The 22,599-nt window shown below is 41.7% G+C and overlaps 1 protein-coding gene across 15 annotated transcripts in view; it reads right to left on the bottom strand.

The window, feature by feature from the left end:
• Positions 1-22,599, bottom strand: part of PTPN3 (protein tyrosine phosphatase non-receptor type 3) — a 258,163-nt gene that overhangs the window by 54,223 nt on the left and 181,341 nt on the right. For all 15 annotated transcript variants that reach the window (XM_056520787.1, XM_056520780.1, XM_056520786.1 and 12 more), the window contains 4 exons: positions 22,395-22,458; positions 20,372-20,544; positions 17,019-17,153; positions 11,235-11,408 (listed from right to left, as the gene is read on the bottom strand). In XM_056520787.1, the coding sequence (XP_056376762.1) occupies positions 11,235-11,408; positions 17,019-17,153; positions 20,372-20,544; positions 22,395-22,458 (546 nt within the window). The remainder of the gene's footprint in view (positions 1-11,234; positions 11,409-17,018; positions 17,154-20,371; positions 20,545-22,394; positions 22,459-22,599) is intronic.

Genomic DNA, 22,599 nt, shown 5'->3' with positions numbered 1-22,599 from the left:
TTTGAGATCGCGGGGGTCCGACCGCTGGGGCCCCCTGCGATCTCTCTGTACGGGGCCCCGGCTCTCCGCCGAGATAGCGGGTGTCGACCCCCGCACGAGGCGGCGGCCGACACGCCCCCTCAATACATCTCTATGGCAGAGCCGGAGATTGCCGAAGGCAGCGCTTCGGCTCTGCCATAGAGTTGTATTGAGGGGGCGTGTCGGCCGCCGCCTCGTGCGGAGGTCGACACGCCCCCTTCCAGCGGGCTGTCGGGGCTCCGTACAGGAGATCGCGGGGGGCCCCAGGGGTCGGACCCCCCGCGATCTGCAACTTATCCCCTATCCTTAGGATAGGGGATAAGTTGCTCACCACTGAATCACCACTGGACTACTCCTTTAAGGACTCAGACAATTAAATTTTTACGTTTTCATTTTTTCCTCCTCGCCTTCTAAAAATCATAACTCTTTTATATTTTCATCCACAGACTAGTATGAGGGCTTGTTTTTTGCGCGACCAGTTGTCCTTTGTAATGACATAACTCATTATATCATAAAATGTATGGCGCAACCAAAAAAAACACTATTTTTGTGGGGAAATTAAAACGAAAAACGCAATTTTGCTAATTTTGGAAGGTTTCGTTTTCACGCCGTACAATTTATGGTAAAAATGATATGTGTTCTTTATTCTGAGGGTCAATACGATTAAAATGATACCCATTATTACATACTTTTCTATTATTGTTGCGCTTAAAAAAAATCACAAACTTTTTAACCAAATTAGTACGTTTATAATCCCTTTATTTTGATGACCTCTAACTTTTTTATTTTTCCCTATAAGCGGCGTTATGGGGGCTCATTTTTTGCGCCATGATCTGTACTTTTTTTTTATACCACATTTGCATATAAAAAACTTTTAATACATTTTTTATAATTTTTTTTTTTAAATAAAATGTATTAACCTCTTAAGGACCCAGCCATTTTACACCTTAGGCCATTTTTTGAACATCTGACCACTGTCACTTTAAACATTAATAACTCTGGAATGCTTTTAGTAATCATTCTGATTCCGAGATTGTTTTTTCGTGACATATTCTACTTTAACATAGTGGTTAAAAAAAATTGTAACTTGCATCCTTTCTTGGTGAAAAATTTGAAAATTTTATGAAAATTTTGCATTTTTCTAACTTTGAAGCTCTCTGTTTGTAAGGAAAATGGATATTCAAAATATTAAAAAAAATTTTCACATATACAATATGTCTACTTTATGTTTGCATCATAAAAATTGACAAGTTTTTACTTTTGGAAGACTCCAGAGGGCTTCAAAGTTTAGCAGCAATTTTTCACAAAATTTCCAAACTCACTATTTTTCAGGGATTGTAACTTGCATCCTTTCTTGGTGAAAAATTTGAAAATTTTAGGAAAAATTTGAAAATTTAGCATTTTTCTAACTTTGAAGCTCTCTGTTTGTAAGGAAAATGGATATTCAAATTATTTAAATTTTTATTTCACATATACAATATGTCTACTTTATGTTGGCATCATAAAATTGACAAGTTTTTAGTTTTGGAAGACACCAGAGGGCTTCAAAGTTCAGCAGCAATTTTTCAATTTTTCACAAAATTTCCAAACTCCCTATTTTTCAGGGACCAGTTCAGGTTTGAAGTGGATTTGAAGGGTCTTCATCTTAGAAATACCCCACAAATGACCCCATTATAAAAACTGCACCCCCCAAAGTATACAAAATGATATTCGGTCAGCCTTTTAACCCTTTAGGGGTTTCACAGGAATAGCAGGAAAGTGAAGGAGAAAATTCACAATCTTCATTTTTTACACTCGCATGTTTTTGTAGACCCTATTTTTGAATTTTTACGAGGGGTAAAAGGAGAAAATGTATACTTATATTTGTAGCCCAATTTCTCTCGAGTAAGCACATACCTCATATGTCTATGTAAAGTGTTTGGTGGGCGCAGTAGAGGGCTCAGAACCAAAGGAGCGACAAGGGGATTTTGGAGAGTACGTTATTCTGAAATGGTTTTTGGGGGGCATGTTGCATTTAGGAAGCCCCTATGGTGCCAGAACAGCAAAAAAAAAAACATGTCATACCATTTTGGAAACAAGACCCCTTGAGGAACGTAACAAGGATTTAAGTGAGCCTTAATACCCCACATGTGTTTCACGAATTTTGCATATGTAAAAAAATAAAATAAAATTTCACTAAAATGTGTGTATCCCCCCCAAATTTCACATTTTTGCAAGGGTTAATAGCAGAAAATACCCCCCTAAAATTTGTAACCCCATCTCTTCTGAGTATGGAGGTACCCCATAAGTTGACCTGAAGTACACTACAGGCGAACTACAATGCTCAGAAGAGAAGGAGTCATTTTTGGCTTTTTGAGAGCAAATTTTGCTCGGGGGCATGTCCCATATAGGAAGCCCCTATGGTGCGAGGACAGCAAAAAATACCCACATGGCATACCATTTTGGAAACTAGACCCCTTGAGGAACGTAACAAGGAATTAAGTGAGCCTTAATACCCCACACGGGTTTCACGACTTTTGCATACGTAAAAAAAAAAAAAAAAAAATTTCATTAAAATGGGTGTTTCCCCCCAAAATTTCACATTTTTGCAAGGCTTAATAGCAAAAAATACCCCCCAAAATTTGAAACCCCATCTCTTCTGAGTATGGAGGTACCCCATAAGTTGACCTGAAGTGCACTACGAGCGAACTACAATGCTCAGAAGAGAAGGAGTCATATTTGGCTTTTTGAGAGCAAATTTTGCTCGGGGGGGATGTCGCATTTAGGCAGCCCCTATGGTGCCAGGACAGCAAAATAAACCCCACATGGCATACCACTTTGGAAACTAGACCCCTTGAGGAACGTAACAAGGGGTACAGTGAGCATTTACCCCCACTGGTGTCTGTCAGAACTTTGGAACAGTGGTCTGTACAACATTTTTAATTTGCACAGCCCACTGTTCAAAAGATCTGTCAGACACCTGTGGGGTGTAAATTCTCACTGCACCCCTCATTACATTCCGTGAGGGGTGTAGTTTCCGAAATGGGGTCACATGTTGTTTTTTTTTTTTTTTGCGTTTGTCAAAACCGCTGTAACAATCAGCCACCCCTGTGCAAATCACCTCAAATGTACATGGTGCACTCTCCCTTCTGGGCCTTGTTGTGTGCCCCCAGAGCACTTTGCGCCCACATAAGGGGTATCTCCGTAGTCGGGAGAAATTGCATTACAAATTTTAGGGGGGCTTTTTTCCCTTTTACCTCTTGTCAAAATGAAAAGTATAGGGCAACACCAGCATGTTAGTGGAAAAAAATTATTTTTTTACACTAACATGCTGGTGTAGATCCCAACTTCACATTTTCATAAGGGGTGAAAGGAGAAAAAGCCCCCCAAAATTTGTTAGGCAATTTCTCCAGAGTACGGCGATAACCCATATGCGGCCCTAAACTGTTGCCTTGAAATACGACAGGGCTCCAAAGTGAGAGCGCCATGCGCATTTGAGGCCTGAATTAGGGATTTGCATAGGGGTGGACATAGGGGTATTCTACGCCAGTGATTCCCAAACAGGGTGCCTCCAGCTGTTGCCAAACTCCCAGCATGCTTGGACAGTCAACAGCTGTCCAGCAATACTGGGAGTTGTTTTGCAACAGCTGGAGGCTCCATTTTGGAAACAGTGGCGTACCAGACGCTTTCATTTTTATTGGGGAGGGGGGATGTGTAGGGGGATGTGTATATGTAGTGTTTTTTACTTTTTATTTTATTTTGTGTTAGTGTAGTGTAGTGTTTTTAGGGTACAGTCACACGGGCGGGGGGGGTTACAGCGAGTTTGAGCTGCCGCGCAAAATTTGCTGCATCGCAAACTTGCAGCCTGATACTCACTGTAAGCCCCTGCCCATGTGAATGTACCCTGTACATTCACAGGGGGGGACCTCCAGCTGTTGCAAAACTACAACTCCCAGCATGCACAGTCTATCAGTGCATGCTGGTAGTTATAGTTTTGCAACAGCTGGAGGCACACGGGTTGGGAAACACTGAGTTAGGAAACAGACAATGTTTCCCAACCAGTGTGCCTCCTGTTGTTGCAAAACCACAACTCTCAGCATTCTCAAGCATGAGTAGTAGTTGGCAACATCTTTAGAGCCAGATGTTGCCAAACTACAACTCCCAGCATGCTTTGAGTTGTAGTTTTGCAACATCTGGAGGACTACAGTTTGCAGACCACTAATACAGTGGTTCCCAATCTGTGCCCTTCCAGATGTTGCAAAACTACAACTCCCAGTATGCCAAAACTGTCCAGGCATGCTGGGAGTTGTAGTTCTGCAACATCTGAAGGGCCAGATGTTACAGAACTACAACTCCCAGCATGCCTGGACAGTAAGGGCATGCTGAGGATGTGTAGTTTTGCAACATCTGGAAGGGCACAGTGGTCTCCAAACTGTGGACCTCCAGATGTTGCAAAACTGCAACTCCCAGCATGCCCAGACGCCAAGGGCTGTCTGGGCATGCTGAGAGTTGTAGTTTACAGGGTCCCATTAAAGCAATGCATGTCGCTTTACGGCGACCTGCATTGCTGTAAAGGGCCCGACCGCGGCTGAAGATCTACTCACCTGTCGCCGCCGCCGCCATCTTCCTCGCCGGGATCCGGGTCTTCAGGGACGAGGTAAGTACCGGGGCTGGTCCCCAGCACTCCCCCGTCGCGTCCTCCGGTCTTCCTCCCGTCCTCTCCGGACTTTCAGGGGCCGGGCAGGACGGAGGAAGTAACCGCCCCCCCTCCTGCAATTGGTCGGTTAACTAACCGACAGATCGCAGGGGATCGGAGGAGGTGGCAGGCTTGCCACCTCGCTCCTATACATTAGCATGGTCCTGGCTGTCTGTGACAGCCGGGATCATGCAAAATTACCGGGCGGTCGGGTCCCAGAGACCCGATCAGCCCGGTATCGCCGCAGATCGCAAGGGCGATTTCCCTTGCGATTTACGTCGATCGCAGACATGGGGGGCCTACATGGCCCCCCTCAGCGTTTGCCCTGGATGCCTGCAGAAGGATTTCAGCAGGCATCCAGTTCCGATCTCTGCCCGGCGCGCGGCAGAGACCGAAAAACGCCAGGGCATATGGATACGCCCTGGGTCCTTAAGGCCCAGGGTGTGAGGGCGTATCCATTCGCCCTGGGTCCTTGAGAGGTTAAAAAAGTAGCAATTTTGTACTTTTTTTTTTTTTCGTTCATGCCATTCACTGTACGGGATCATTAACATTTTATTTTAATAGTTCGGACACCAAATATGTCTATAAAATTTATTTTTTACGCTTTTGGGGGGTAAAATAGGAAAAAACGGACGTTTTACTTTTTTATTGGGGGAGGGGATTTTTCACTTTTTTTTTACTTTTACATTTTTTTACATTTTTTTTACACTTGAATAGTCCCCATAGGGGACTATTCATAGCAATACCATGATTGCTAATACTGATCTGTTCTATGTATAGGACATAGAACAGATCAGTGTTTTCGGTGATCTTCTGCTCTGGTCTGCTCGATCTCAGACCAGAGCAGGAGACGCCGGGAGCCGGACGGAGGCAGGAGAGGGGACCTCCGTGCGGCGTTCTGAATGATCGGATCCCCGCAGCAGCGCTGCGGGCGATCTGATCATTCATTCAAATCGCGCACTGCCGCAGATGCCGGGATCTGTATTGATCCCGGCACCTGAGGGGTTAATGGCTGACGCCCGCGAGATCGCGGGCGTCGGCCATTGCCGGCGGGTCCCTGGCTGCGATCAGCAGCCGGGATCAGCCGCGCATGACACGGGCATCGCTCCGATGCCCGCGGTTATGCACAGGACGTAAATGTACGTCCTGGTGCGTTAAGTACCACCGCACCAGGACGTACATTTACGTCCTGCGTCCTTAAGGGGTTAAACAACCATATTACAAAAGGTCTTTCATATTCATCAGAAACAATATATATAAAGTTTTGGGATCTGACAGTGCCTATTTGAATCAAGACAGTGCCCTAAAAAATTTAACAATAATCCAATAGTCCTGGATATGCAGTTCCTTTTTTGTTCCAAAATTGCTTTTATGGTTAGACTATAGAACTAACTAATACAAATCTGATTTAACTTTGTTGAAGCTGGTCAGCTTCATCTTATATTCAGATCTGCAGGAAATTGGGCATTCCTGCTTGGTATGTGCTTTGACATTTGTTAAAACACTGGAGGAACGAAGACAGATTATTCTTCCAGATGATCTGCTCATAAAAACTGCTCCAAAGCCATATAATGACTATAACCTAGTTATTTTATATCTGTAACATTCTTCTATAAACCACACACTGACCAATTAACAGACATACATAAATTGTGTGCCATAGTTAGGATGCTTCTTACTGAGTTCCAGTAACTACTTATTTTTATTATGCAATGGGTAGTCCAAGAAATACACATACATACACATTAGAGGACGTACTAGTTCATAGATATTTGGTAGTTATACAGAAAAGATCATCAAGTTTAAGAACACATGTCTAAAGGCCTCTTTAGGCTACTTTCACACTGCAATTGCTCTCGGTCAAGAATGGCCCTCAAAGTCACTTTTTTACATTTTTCTGACTTCAACGGCCAATCTCTTAATGGGGAGCAATGGCAAACAACGGATCCCGGCGGCTCCAATTAACTATTTTGGGGGCTGCAGGGACCCATTATGAATAACGCTAAAAAGTTTTTCTCGCACTATTTTGCAGCGGCCATCCCACTGCCAGGCACCAAAGGCTGTGTGAAAGGGGCCTTACATGGGCCAATTATTGGTCGATCGTAGGAACACTCTATAGGAACACTCGCGATAAATGGCTTTTTTGTGGCATTGGTGCAGTAAACATTTCTTTCTAGCAACTCGACCATGCAGCTTATTTTTGTTCAAATATGGACATATCTTTTTTCAGAGCAATCTGTATTTCTCCTGAGGATAAATGTGGGGTTTTCGTTGTATTCTGAACAATTCTTCAGGCAGTTTTGACTGAAAACTTTCTTGGTCTATCTGACCTTCTTTTGGTATCAAGAGATCCCCTAGTTTTCAATTTTTTAATAAGTAATTGAACGGTACTTTCAAGGCTTTGGATATCATTTTGTATAATTTTCCATCTTTATAAATTTCCAATACCATGTTAAACAGCTTTTATGACAGTTCTTTTCTGGTCCCCATGTCCCAGTATCTAGCCTGCTCAGTGCATCTACATGAGAGCTAACAAAATGATTGACCATTTATACACAGACACAAAAGCCATAGGTGTAGAAAATTGACTTCTCATTTCCATTTTAACCTGTGTGTATTACCTTGTGTGTGTGGTTGCCCAGTATGGGAAGTGTTACCCCCTACCCTTGCTGCCCTGTCAGGCAGCCTCCCTACAGTGTCCCCTGGACCCCCTTGCATCTGTCCCCCCATGTAAATACGTTTCTAATGTATTATACCATGTAATGTGTTCAGAAAGCGTTGTCACTGTAAGACTGTTTACCATGTAACTTGTAATGTGATTGTTACCCAAGAGGTACCAGTGACCAGGTGATCCCAGGAGTGACCTATGGGCTCCCTGCTAGTCTCCCCCATATAGGCCCTGGGTGGAGCTAGCTCTCTTTCTTTTCCTTACAAGTCTTTGCTGAGGTCAAGTCGAGTCCTAAAGAGTGTCAAGAGTCATAGGAGGCCTCAAGTCCAGTCTGCAGCCACAAGCAGCTACAAGTAAGCCACAGTCTCAGAATTGTCAGTCATCAGTCAAGTCAAGTCAGTCACAGTCATCATTTGTCAAGTCAACGTGGCCTGCATTAAACTGACCCCCGCAAGCCCTTAAGGTCTCTGAGTCTCTGGTCACCTCCGTGGGCCCTGGCTGAACTGTATAGACTTTACCATCTGTCTACCCTCGGTAAAGCTACCATTATCCGTAACTTGGCGTTGGAGTCATTATTGCCCCCGTGCCTAGCCCAGGATCTAGGTGATATTATCGCTCTGAAAATGTGTCAGTAACATCAACTACACAGTGCAACCCCCTGCAGACGTGGCAGGTATGATGGGAAAAAACAACCGCAATACTATGAGCGTATAAAACTGTATAAATGCCATGCGCAATAAAAATGCCCAGAACGCCTAGACACAAACGCACGTCTGTTCATGAACTATAGTTCATGAACTATTTCTCCTGTTACTATCATCCGTCACAAAATAACGGATGTTATTAATAACGGGCTATAACGGGTTAAAACGGCTATTAGAAAAATCCCATAGACTATAATGGGATTTTCTAACAGCCGTATAGGATTTTGTAACTGCCGATTTCAGCAGATTTTCAGACGGATGTTTAAAAACGGAGAATTTTGTAGTGTGAAAGAAGCCTAATACCCACTGAAAATGGTAATCAAGATTACACACTACAAATGCTATGAAACGCATACGTATCACTACTAAAGCAAAGAACGTATGCGCCCAAATGCTGCGAACGTATGCAGACACTATAATGTGTTTACAAAGGTATATGCACTGTAAACACTGTAACGTATAAAAACTAAATGAAATAAACGTTTACGCACTGCAAATGCTACCATGAACTGTATACACCGTATAAATACTATGAGAGCTAAATACATATAAATAACCGTATGTACTGCGAGTAAATAAATATGAAACCGCATGCACCGCATATAACACAATAACTGTGTGAACTGCATATAACAGTATACACTACATATGTATAGAACACTATAACTGTACGCCCTGCATATAACACTATGAGTTTATGTACTGTACACAACACTATAACTGTACGCACTGCATGTAACACTGAGCGTGTCTACTGCAACTGGATAAATCTGATAACCCCATGCACTGCATACAATACTGTAACCAGGGGTCAAGTTCCAGGAAAAAAAGTGCGGGAACTCGTCCACCCAATAGCTGGTCCTGCAGGACACTGCTAATGGGAACGATGTTCCTGCTGTGAAAAAGTGCAGGAACTCCGTTCCCACACGTTCCTGCAGGACTTGAGCCCTGACTGTAACCGTATGCACTGCATATGACACTATGAAAGCACGTACTGTATGCAACCCTATAAAAGTACAAAATGCATATAGTATATCATATAGTACTATGAAAACTAAATACTATAAATTAAAATTGAGAAAACAGACATGGTCGCACATCCACAACATGCGCAATGATCTAATGCTTCTCAGCAATATTTATTAAACTAACAGGTCATCAGTGTACTTTATGATCATGAAGTGCACACCCACCAGCCACGTCACGGCCACCTGTAAGTGGTGGGTCCCTAACGTCCCTAGACTGCATAAGGGTTTCCTCCTTACATTCTCCCAGCCCTTTGGTAGGGAGCACATGGTGAGTGTTCACACTGGTGTGGTTCTCTGTGGCGGCCATTGTTTCTGTGATGCTTTGTCTGTGGGGCTGCCTGGCCCCTGGGTCATTCTCCCTGTGGGCATGGTGTTTTGGAGGCAGTGGTCGCTGCCCGGTGTTACACCAGTGTTAGGTTAGGGACCTAAGAGCAGAGGGCGTTATATAGACCTACCCCCCCACCCGCAACACCTATATTTCCCCCGCCTCGTAGTTCATGAGTGGAATGTTCCAGCCCCTCGCACAAATACAGCCTGACAGGCTTAACACATATCAGACATGTACTGTGATGCTGTATGGTTCTGTGCTTGTGGATTTACCATGGCCATGGGCTCTACATAAAAATATTCACATATTTAAAACACTTCACAAAATAGCAAAATATGTAATTCCTACAAAAATTGCTATCATATTCTGTATTATATCTTAAAAACACAATGGCCAAGATTAATAGGTCTGTCCAAGAGAAAAAATGTGTCTGCTTTGCCCACAGCAATCAATCACAGCTCAGCTTTTATTTTTTCAATTGCTTTGGCAAAATAAAAGTGTAGCTATCTACTGAGAAAAAACATCAAAAACATTTTTGTCTCAGACAGATTGATATATCTTGGCCAATATGTACCATGCCTCCAGATAATTATGGACTTTGTACTTTATTAAGCAACAAGCATAACATATTCTAAGAAAAGGTATGTGTTGTAAACTCATCTTTATTATTTTGGAAGGTAGAGTTTATAAATCTTAGAAAAAATGTCTTTAGTAACTTAGGTTATTAAATTGTTATTCAGGAACTAAATTATTATTATAAACCAGTAAGTATGACATATCTGAGGTGATGTGAGCTTTACAAACATACTGGAGGAATATAAAGTTTTTAGCAGTAAAAGGATTGTCTAGTGATTTTTTTTTTTTTTAATTGATGTGCCCAGCAATAAAACCTTTAACTCACCTTACTTGCACCCTTGCAGCCTCAGGTATCAGGATGCTCTGTCTGTGGGCAGTGATGCTGCTTTCTCTGGAGCTGCAGATCCTAGCGTCTGCATCCAGGGAAAGCTGACAGTGGTGCTATCCAATCACTGGCTTAGGTGGGACACCATTGCAGCCTGTGATTGGCTGAGCTGGGCTGTGACATCCAGCCGGCTCCATGGAAGTGAAGTCCAGTGGAGGCCGGTGACAGGTGTGGCGCCCTGATACCAGAGGCTACAAGGGAGCAAAGGAGGTAAGTTAAAGGTTTTTATTGGTTTTATTAGGCAGGCTGGGAACATTAGTTTAAAAAAATCCCTGGACAACCCCATTAAAATAGCATCATGTATTTAATTTTCTGGTTAGAAAGCCTTTTAGGTATAGATTACAGTTAAATGATGGTGTTAGCTGCTTAAATGTTAAATATATTTTGAGCTATATTAATGCTGAGCAAGTCTAGAGGCTAGGTCAAAACTAAAGCAAGTTATTTGGGTTACCACAGCAATGCGACAACCTAAATTCCTATTCCCTGTGTTGCCTCAGTATCTAAAATAGGCCCTTATGCCAGTATATTACTTTATTAATTGTATTTTTTAATGTACTGTACAATGCCACAGCTCCTTCTAGTGTCTTTAACATGTTCTACAGCAAAGGAAAATCTGAGTAAATTGTATATCATATCCTTGTTTTTAACAGATAATATAAAGTATCCAACTATGTGAAAACTGCTGTTTTAAGGCCTGATCCTGTATTAGTGGAACTGCAGCAAAACATTTAATGTTATATTGTTACTTAAAATCTCAAGAGAGATCTAAAAAATATTATATATAATTGTCCATGTATAAATAAAACTTCAGCAAAAATGGTCTAAACAGCAGAAAGTACAAGCTTCACATACCTCTGCGGACTCTGGTTCTGAAAAAAATCTGAATCACTATCTTTTGAAGTTGGCGAGCCTTTATAAGTGTAGAACACATCTTCCGTCTCTGTCACATAGGTCATTTCATTGACTAGATTGTCAGCGGATGAATGCTGTGGCTTCCTAATGACATGGCGTAATCTAGGACTCCGCCTAAAGAAAAGCCCCACAATAAAAAGACAAGCAATTAACAAACACATATTTAAAGAGAATCAGTCAGAAGATACAATCAATAAGAAATGTCAACAAGCAATTTATGGTGGCATTTCATCTAACTACAGAACTCAACTAGTGATTATAGATCTGAAAATGCAAAGCAAACGCTGAATGCCACACAGATCTACATTCCAATACATATAAGTAGGATTAAAGGGGTATTCTGGGCAAAAACATCTTATCCCCTATTGAATAGGCCCGCCGCTTGGACCCCCAGCGATAACCTTGCAGCAGCCCGCATTCTATGCGTAGCTGCTTCTGCAGTTTTGGAAACTCTGGGCTTCCGAGACGGGGACGTGACGTCATGCCACGCCCTCTACATTTATTTCTATGGGAGGGGGCGGAGTGGCCGCAATGCCTTTGGGCAGCCCTGGGCATGACGCAACAAGCTGGAACTTTACAGTTCAAAAGTTCCAGACAACTAACTGTTCATGGTATTTTACCCTTGCAGATACTTTTAGCATGATCACATTACTTAGAAAATGAAATTGTGCAAGTTCTCATAAGTGATCACAATTCACACGGCCCTGAACTCTGTACTTACAAACATAGATTCGCTTAAAGAGGACCAGTAGTCACTCTATTAAGAAAAAAAAAATAAAGCTGAAGGGGTGGTGATATTATACCTGTTTGTAGTATGTTATCCCTCCCCTGTTCCGGAGATATAGGGCTCTATATGCTCTCTGACTGTCTTGCATCTGTGTCAAATGGGAGGGACAACATAATACAGTATTCTGGGTTCTGTGCGGAGTGCATATTTAATTAAGGGAGGTAGATCCTGCTGGCTGATATTGACCACACAGCGTTCACTAAATAAGTATGCCCCAGCTGCAGTCACAACACAAAACACAACACAATAGTACAGCACTTGGGCATCATCGGTGCTTTCACAAAAATTAATGGAGGGTGTGCCATCTATAGTTTGCGCTCTCTCTCACAGCTGGGGTACCATTCAGAAGATGATGGGAGGTCCTAATGGTCAGACTGCCTACGATCAGATACTTCCCCCCCTATTCTGTGGATAGGGGAGAATATAATTTTTGGTAAACAACCCCTTTAAGTAACTCTGTGCACAAGAAAAGAGATGGAACTTTTCCATGGAGTGCTAACAAGATGTAAACAAATTTGGGAATGATCACATGTTGACAAAAAGTTGGGCTAAGAGAGACCGGGAACAGTTACTACATATAGGGTATCAAAAATATTGACAACGTTTCTTTGTTGGCTGGAAGCAATCTGACACGATATCCTTTTAGCCAATGTCACAGGGCACATCTCATCCACCCACCGTTCCAGGTCAGACAGGACATAAACTGTGGTCCTAAAATGGGGTCAAAGGCTGCAATGGAGACCACAAAAACATGGCACCTTAGTTATTTCTTCTGTGTAGATCAGACTTCAGGATACTGTTGGACTCATGGTGAACCAGTTGAATATGTTATATATTCTGTACTAGACTTTATTTCTTTCTATTCAATGTATTAATTAAGAATATGCAGCATATTAGAATTCTTGAAAGAAAGTAAACTTCTAGAACTTTACAGACAGCTTCATCTTATAAACTGCCTTGCTAAGCAAGCAGTAGTCTGGAATGTGCTCAAAAATGTAATCTGTAAAGAAGAAATACATACTTTTCTTTAGTTCCTTTTGTCTTATTTTATCATCCACTTCAAAACAACTGATTAAAAGGGAGATAACCACTGAACAGTCTTTAGTTGACAAATGGTATTTAGTGGTATTGAATGGCCCAATGAGATCCTAACAGAGCAGACATAATTTCAGGATTCTAGGCTGCACGTTAATCAGTAGTCAGGCTGTATCGCTCTGCACATCAATACTTAAGCCTGCAGTCATTAAAAAGCCCTGTGTGGTCTTGTAAAAGAAAGATGTGTGAATTACTAAGTAACATAACATGTTCTACTGACTAAGCATGGCCAAGCTTAGCTAAGCTCACATCTGCGTAGCCAATTTTATTTTTCTGTTTCATCGTAAGAGCAGGAAAACAAACAGAGGATATGTAGATTAAAGTACACTATTGATGGAACTCATAAACTTATAATGGGACATTTTAAAGTCTTCATAATTCTGTAGGATTGCTAATAAACGATGTGTTCACACCTGAGTTGTATCTTCTTCCATTCAAAATGACGGACACTAAGGCAGAACTCCTTAGTGTCTGTAATTTTGACAGGAAGAAGATACAACTCAGGTGTGAACATATCCTTTATTAAAAATCCTACAGAATTATAAAGATAATAAAACTATTAAAGGAAACAATGAGAATAATTTTAGCAACAAAGGTATTTAAAGGGGTACTCAACCGGAAAACATCTTATCCTCTATCCAAAGATTAGGGGAGAAGATGTCTGATCACAAGGGTCCCGCCGCTGGGGACCCCCGCGATCTTCGGGCCGTCAGCGGCGGTGTCAGAAACACAAAGGATTGGAGCTTCAGTGTTCGTGATGTCATGCCACGCCACCCTCATTCATGTCTATGGGAGGGGGCGTGGCGGCTAGTACAATGGGGATCAAAAGTTTGGGCACCCCAGGTAAAAATTTGTATTAATGTGCATAAAGAAGCCAAGGAAAGATGGAAAAATCTCTAAAAGGCATCAAATTACAGATTAGACATTCTTATAATATGTCAACAAAAGTTTGATTTTATATCCATAATTTACACTTTCAAAATAACAGAAAACAAAAAAATGGCGTCTGCAAAAGTTTGGGCACCCTGCAGAATTTATAGCATGCACTGCCCCCTTTGCAAAGCTGAGACCTGCCAGTGTCATGGATTGTTCTCAATCATCATCTGGGAAAACCAGGTGATGTCAATCTCAAAGATTTTAAATGCCCAGACTCATCTGACCTTGCCCCAACAATCAGCACCATGGGTTCTTCTAAGCAGTTGTCTAGAAATCTGAAACTGAAAATAGTTGACGCTCACAAAGCTGGAGAAGGCTATAAGAAGAGAGCAAAACGTTTTCAGATGTCAATATCCTCTTTTCGGAATGTAATTAAGAAATGGCAGTCATCAGGAACAGTGGAAGTTAAAGGAAAACTGTCAGATATTTTCTCCTGCACTATCCACACTACTGGTGGATAGTGCGGGAGACGCTGATTAAAACGAGCCCTACCTTACCCGGATCTGCCCGGCCGTTTGCCCGCAATTGTAGTTTTATTCTACGTGTATATCTTGCTGTAACTGGCACGGGGAGGCTTCTGCAGCTAACTGGCACTGACATCAGTGCTGCTTATGAATATTCATCCCGGGCACTGACATCAGTGCCTGTTAGCTACAGAAGCCCCGCCTGTGTGGATAGTGCGATAGACAATATCTGACAGTTTTCCTTTAAAGCAAGATCTGGAAGATCTGGAAGACCAAGAAAAATATCAGACAGAACAGCTCGAAGGATTGTGAGAAAAACAATTCAAAACCCACGTTTGACTGCACAATCCCTCCAGAAAGATCTGGCAGACACTGGAGTTGTGGTACACTATAAAGAGATACTTGTACAAATTTGGTCTTCATGGAAGAGTCATCAGAAGAAAACCTCTTCTACGTCCTCACCACAAAAATCAGCGTTTGAACTTTCCAAATGAACATATAGACAAGCCTGATGCATTTTTGGAAACAAGTTCTGTGGACCGATGAGGTTAAAATTTTACTTTTTGGCTGGAATAAGCAAAGGTACGTTTGGAGAAGAAGGGGAACAGAATTTAATGAAAAGAACCTCTGTCCAACTGTTAAGCATGGGGGTGGATCAATCATGTTTTGGGGTTGTATTGCAGCCAGTGGCACAGGGAACATCTCACGAGTAGAAGGAAAAATGGATTCAATAAAATTTCAGCAAATTTTGGATGCTAACTTGATGCCATCTGTGAAAAAGCTGAAGTTAAAGAGAGGATGGCTTCTACAAATGGATAATGATCCTAAACACACCTCGAAATCCCCGGGGATTACATCAAGAGGCATTAACTGAAGGTTTTGCAATGACCTTCACAATCTCCTGACCTCAACATAATTGAAAATCTATGGATAGACCTTAAAAGAACAGTGCGTGACAGACAGCCCAAAAATCTCAAAGAACTGGAAGACTTTTGTAAGGAAGAATGGGCAAAGATATCTCAAACAAGAATTGAAAGACTCTTGGCTGGCTACAAAAAGCGTTTACAAGTTGTGATACTTGCCAAAGGGGGCAGTACAAGATATTAACTCTGCAGGGTGCCCAAACTTTTGCAGACGCCACTTTTTTGTTTTCTGTTATTTTGAAAGTGTAAATGATGGAAATAAAATCTAACTTTTGTTGACATATAAGAATGTCTAATCTATTATTTGATGCCTTTTTCCATCTTTCCTTTGGCTTCTTTATGCACATTAATACAAATTATTACCTGGGGTGCCCAAACTTTTGATCCCCACTGTATGTAGCCATCATGCCTCCTCCCACAGACATGAATATAGGGGGTGTGGCGGCGGGACCCCGCGATTAGACATATTATCCCCTATCTTTTGGATAGGGTATAAGATGTTTTCTGGCGGAGTACCCCTTTAAGTTGAAGAACCCTTTTCAGACATAGCCTTTTTATCTAGTGGAAGGAAAAATAAAATCCTCTGTCCAATTGTAGCCAATTTTGCCTCAAGAGTTTGCCTCAAAAATTGATCCAAGGTGGCAGTAAGATACTTTTATTGGTGGGACTTAGAAATTTACGGCCTTTCCATATGATAGGCCATCAATATTAGATCAGTGAGGGTCCAGCTCTTAACATCCCTGACAACCAGCCACACTTGAAGAAAATTGTAACACCAGCACAGATGCTAACAAGTCCCCTTTTATTCATACAGCCGATTGGCGGGGGGGGGGGGGGGGGGGGACGGGGACGGGGGTGCCATCAGTCGATCCTTAGGATCGGCTATCAAGTCCCAAAAAATAACCTTTTTAACATATTTTACAATATCAATGGTGTCTTTTACTGACATTATTCATGAGATACATACATGTCTAGTGCTTTTGAAGTGCAGTCATACTAACAGCCAATACGATCTCTTGGAGTTAGGCATTCAAAATGTAAACACTCTAAGGACCCTATTAGACGGCCTAATGCTCGCTGTTAACAAGTCCAGTTGTTATTTCTCATCAGCCGCACATGCTCTTTTACACAGGAAAATGTGCAATCGACGAGAAATGATTTTTTGATGGGTCACAATAACCCGGTCAGCCGGATTAAGGAATGTTTGTTCATTCATTGGCTGTTCACTAGCTTTATTACACAGGGCAATTTCCACCTGTTTGGTTGATAATCACCCAATGTAATAGGGCTCTAACTTTTTTATATTGATATCTGGAATTGTCTCCTCTTTCCTCTACAAGTAAAGAATATCCCCTGGTCCTTTGAACAGTTGTTGAAATTGATCAATAATGTTCCAGTTTTTAAAAGGGAGTAGGTAACACATGCTTGTGTTTCCTGTTACATGCTGTGAGAGACTTTTACAAAATACTTTGTAAGTATGGAAAAAAAAACAAGATTACTGTGAATAGCTATTACTTACCAATTTGGTGTAATAGGAGGAGAACGAGAAGGAAGGCTTTTGGTTTCAAGGTGCTCCACAGACACGGATCTCCTTAAATCTGTATTCAGTACCATACCACCCATAACTTTTCTGCAAAGCTGACTGCTGGCAGATCTTATGAGAAATAAAGATATATTGTTTTTGTGTATATATGTTTATTTTATTGTATATCTATCTATCTATCTATCTATCTATCGTATTGGAACCACAAATAATGTTGATTAGGTTATGATCATGCTATTAAAGTGCTTAGGGTATACATTACCATACAGGCAGAAAGGCATACTTTTAAACAGTTATGTACCTGTGCCAAGCCTATTCAGTTCAATTGACCTAATAAAATCCACTGGTCTACTACCAACTGACTACCTCCAGTCCATTTCCAAAGGTATATTTTTCTTTTGCAAAGCTCAAAAACACAGCCTTCTGTACTTCTGGGTGTGGGTTTATACATCAGCATACCTTTCTTCCAGAATGTCAACATATGAACCTAATGCACATTAAGGGCCCATGCACACTAGAGAATTTCCAAGCGGAGAACCTCCTATCGGACATTTTGGTGCAGCAGTCTCCCATTGTTTTCAATGGGATACTGCTGCCTGTGCACACTGCAGAATTTCTGCAGTGAAAAATTCTGCAGCGAAAATTCTAATTACAGCTGCCGCTGAAAAAACTAGCATATTCATTCTACCGGTGGAATTCTCTAGGAAATGCATTGCCTTCAAGGGAGACAGCATATTTCCGACTGGTTCTGTAGTCTGCACACAGAATGTCCGCGCAGAATTTCTGAGATTCTGTATTATGAATAGGCTCTAAAAGTTTGAACCCAGCCTTACAGCCAAACATTGAGAAGACATAACAATAAGGAATAATTGGAGAAAATGTCCATAGTGACCAAATAGTATTCCAGCTCTCATCCTGCTCTATGCCAAATAAAAATAGAAAAACTTGTGGTGTGTCTACTGCGCTCACTTCAAGCCGAGTAAGTACCAGCTGCTATTAGCAGCAGGACACTCTCCGATAATGGCAGACATCAGTGTGTATCATTCGAAAGTGACCCTATGTATTCCGCCATTAAAATGAATGGGGCCCTCTGATGTATGACACAGTATACAGTGGTCCCTCAAGTTACAATATGAATTGGTTCCAGGGCGACCATTGTATGTTGAAACCATTGTATGTTGAGACCATAATTCTATGGAAACCTGGTAATTGGTTCTGAAGCCACCAAAATGTCATCCAAAACAGGAAAAAGTGAGGATTAAAGAAAAATAAGTAGATAACTAATATAGAGAAAGCAAGTCCTTACATATAAAAGTAAGAAAGAGCTGCTGGAAGCTGTAAATCACTGTCTATGTAGAGGACAGGAGCATTTTCAGGGTCCTGTACATTACACGCAATGTCCTAAAAAAAAAGTAACATGGGACCATCCTCATCTGCTGTTCAAAAGAGCAGCTAACTGTGGCACAGGTAAAGAGTAGTACAGAACATGTAGTATCACCGTGTACTGTAGGGGGCGCTACCAGACAGCCAGTCAGTGCATGCACTTCAGTAATACAGGTGTTATACCAGTGAATGCACATTCCATTTGGTTCTTCCAGCCATTGACACGTTTTGCAGATCTGGACTGTTTGTAGCATTGTATGTTGCGTCTGGTTTCAAGTTACAATGATCCAGAAAAGACTATTGTATGTTGAAACAATTTTATGTTGAAGCCATTGTAACTTGAGGGATCACTGTACTCAGCTACTCGTTCTTGGCAGGATGCCAATGGATACATGTTACGTATGGCATAAGTGTGGTGTGAACCTAGCCTTTATATGGGTCAACTTTTGTCTGAATAAGTCTAAAGGATGAAGTTGGAATGAGGGCGCTGATCCACCAGATACAGCACAGGATGTCAGGTGACAGAGTCGGCAATCAGATCCTAAATTGTGAATCAGCTCCTAAATTTGAGGAGGGCTGAACTTGGGTGGAACACTTCAGGAAAATTTACCATCAGTCACTTAAGATACTGTACATAGAAACATTTCAGGAGTAAGTCACCAGAAGGAAATCACTATCACATTGAGCAAAATATATATGTATCTCAAAATTCTATAATGACAATCCAAATACACAAAAAGAAGCATCTTGGTGACAGACAATTTTTGAAGAGGTTTTACATTGGGCTTTATTCATAGATCTATCTTAATACACAGACAAGCAGAGATCTATGAATTAAGCCTTACAGCGTGGGGAAAGACCAGCAGGGACCAGCCTCATGACTTAAAGTGGTACTCTGCTCTAGACATCTTATCCCCTATCCAGAGGATAGGGGATACGGTGTCTGAATGCGGGGGTCCTGCTCCTGCAGACCCCAGCAATCTCTCCTGCAGCCCCCGAGTCATCATTGCACGGAGCTAAGTTTGCTTCGTGCGTGATGACTCATGATATAGCAAAGCAAGCCTATGGGAAGGAGTGTGACGACCATCACACACCCTCCTATAGGGTGGAGCGTGATGTCACAAGTGGGCGGAGTCGTGACATCACGATACTCATGTATCGTGAGCCATCACGCAAGAAGCAAACTTTTCTCTGTGCACTGATGACAGCGGGACCACCGCGATCAGACATCTTATCCCCTATCAAAAGGATAGGGGATAAGATGTCTAAGGCGGAGCACCACTTTAACGCCCTGTTTCCAGCCATTTGCAAACTAGGATTCCTCTGAAACAGTGCAGTATTTCAGAACAAATCCTAGATGTCTGTAATGAAGGAGCCTGTCCCAGTTTCATGCTGCTCGTAGTTCGGGCAGCATGCAGCTGATGACAGGTTTCCAAAAAAGGAGATCTATAGTGCTCTGAACTTTATCCCCTATCCGAAGGATAGGGGATACGTTTTAGATAACGGGGGTCCGAGCGCTGGGGCCCCCAGCGATCTCCTGTACGGGGCCACGGCAATGTACAGGAAAGGGGGCGCTCCGTCCCCGCATAACGCGGCAGCCGGCACGCCCCTCTATGAATCCCATGGAGATGGAGGGGCGTGATGGCTGCCGCGTCATGCGGGGACAGAACGCCACTTTTCCTGTACATTGCCGCGGCCCCGTACAGAAGATCGCTGGGGGCCCCAGCGCTCAGATCCCCCCACTATCTAAAACTTATAAAGTTCAGAGCACTACAGATCTCCTTTAATTGTAAGTAGTTTTTTTTTGTGGAGGGATCTGACTTTTGCTGTGAAGTTTTTAGGTCTTTATAACTATACACTGTACACCATACACTGAGATATTGGATCTACTGTAAGTGTAGTGGTACATGAGATAGTGGCAATATTGATAGAAAAATTTTACTCACTTGGCATTGTTAATCGGACCCATGGTCCAGTAGTTACACACCAGCTTCTTTTCATGGGGTAGTGATCTTTTTGTCTGAAAAAATGTATGATGTTCCACACACGATTTCCAAAGGTTTTTACATGCACGGTAGTTAAGCATATTGAAGGCTATTATCTGATCTCTACATTCATTCTGCAAAAGGATATTTTAGACAATGAGTACATTTCAAATAATCAAAAAAGTCATGAAACAATATATTTCAGATATAGGGTATCTAGGTAAGTACCACTCAATTATCAATACACAGTGTTTATGTTATACATACCCTCCCAATGAAGATTGCTATATGACCTCCCAAATGCGTATCAAACCACACAAAAAAAAATAAAAAAAAAGAATGGAGCCATTTGAATTATATTATCACAAAATATATAATTTTATTAGTACATATTACATAAAAAATTTAAGAATTCCACCCAAGGGAGATAAAACAAAGCAGGTGCCACTCAGATGTCACAATCACTGCCTATATACATAAATAGTAACACCGAAATAATTATGGCGTGGATAGGTGTAATCAACTAGTAGTATAATAACAATTGTTGCAAAGTCACATAAACACAATACTACACCATACCAGCACTTGTGGAGAGGCAGAGGGACACCGGAGCGACACCACCCCAACGCGACCTCCCAGTAGGGCAGGGTATTTATGCCCCAATGTCCAATGACATTAAAACTAATTAAAACAACTCCCCTCACCTTAGTGTAAAGTTTTCTGGCATGCATTCCGCACATCCACCTCCAGCGACCCCCTGGAAGCCATGCTACGGGACTGGTAACATGATCGGATCACATGGCGTGGCCCCCCGAGAGGTCGCACTTGTCGAACCCCCACTTCCAGCGATCCCCGGAAGCCAAGTCACGAAGCCGGTCACATGACCTCCGATACCGTGGTCTCCCGAGAGCCGCATCATGTGATCCGGTCATGTGATCGGCTTTGTGACGTGACTTCCGGTGATCGCCGGAATCGGGGGTTCGGCAAGCGGAATTTATCTTTTGCCATTCTGGGATGATAATGAAGCTGTATAACATCTTGTTTTATGCAGAAAGAGCTGTAGTTTTTATACTGACCACTTAGGGATACATATTACTTGTAGTTAGAATGTAAAGAAGTCTGTTTCTGAGTGGTATCAAGACTATCAAATATGTATATGTCATTTATAAATTTGTTATGTTTATTTAATAAAAGTTGTTTAAATTTATCTAACATTTTTATATATTTTTCCCCATAAGGAATAAATACTCCACTGCTCCAGACCCCTGAAGTTCCCGTTCCAGTGCCTTCCAGTCCCTGCACGTCATTGATTGTTGCTATTACCAAGACAAGTCTTCTCAGAATTACCTGCCCACTAAGCTCATCACTGGCTACAGTGATGTCCCTCCTTTGTCTGTGATTGGTTGAGCGGGCAGGTTTTGCTGAGACGTCAGATCTTCAAAACAGCCACAAGTATTGACAAGCAGGGGGTCAGAAGTCGCTGGAACATGAGTTGCAAGAGAATAGAATAGAGGAGTATGGCATATTAACATTTTCTTGCATGCCTCCAACAAAAGTATATATATAAAAAAAAAAGAGATAAAGATACTGGAATCCCACTTTTAAGTGAAAACTTATATGGTGGTAACAAAATTAAAGAGATCCCAAAGTCTATACAAATAACTTTCCCAGGGACAATGAAGGTAAATATGTTATGATACTATATCAACATAGGTTTCTTAAAGTAACACAGAAATCCCATGGAGAAGTATGGAATAAGTCTAGGAGCAGATTTTTTTTTTATATTATTATTTTGTATCAATCAGATGGTTGGGGACTGGCTGTTCATACCTATTCTGATCCAGCCACTGAGGCCATCCTTTCATAGAACTGCATTCAGAAAAGAGAGTACAACATGACAGTAATAGGAATGACTGTGTGGGCAACACTGAGCAACATTTGTAAATTTCTACCCTGCTTACATGAGAAAAATAGCGTCACTTACATGTTTCGAACGTTGCTGTATGAAAAACTTTTTTCTTTTGAAAGATATTTTCAAAATGTTTACCCTTAAAAAAAGGAAAATCCAATATGATACATCTATAATCATATTCAGTAATTTTTGGTAAATAAATGGAAAGACAAACAATGTATAAAATGTTTTTTTAACGGGATACTCCACTGCAAACACCTTATCCCCTATGCAAAAG

The sequence above is a fragment of the Hyla sarda genome, chromosome 5, assembly GCF_029499605.1.
Source record: "Hyla sarda isolate aHylSar1 chromosome 5, aHylSar1.hap1, whole genome shotgun sequence".
NCBI lineage: Eukaryota > Metazoa > Chordata > Amphibia > Anura > Hylidae > Hyla > Hyla sarda.
This window is presented reverse-complemented; position numbering and strand designations above follow the sequence as displayed.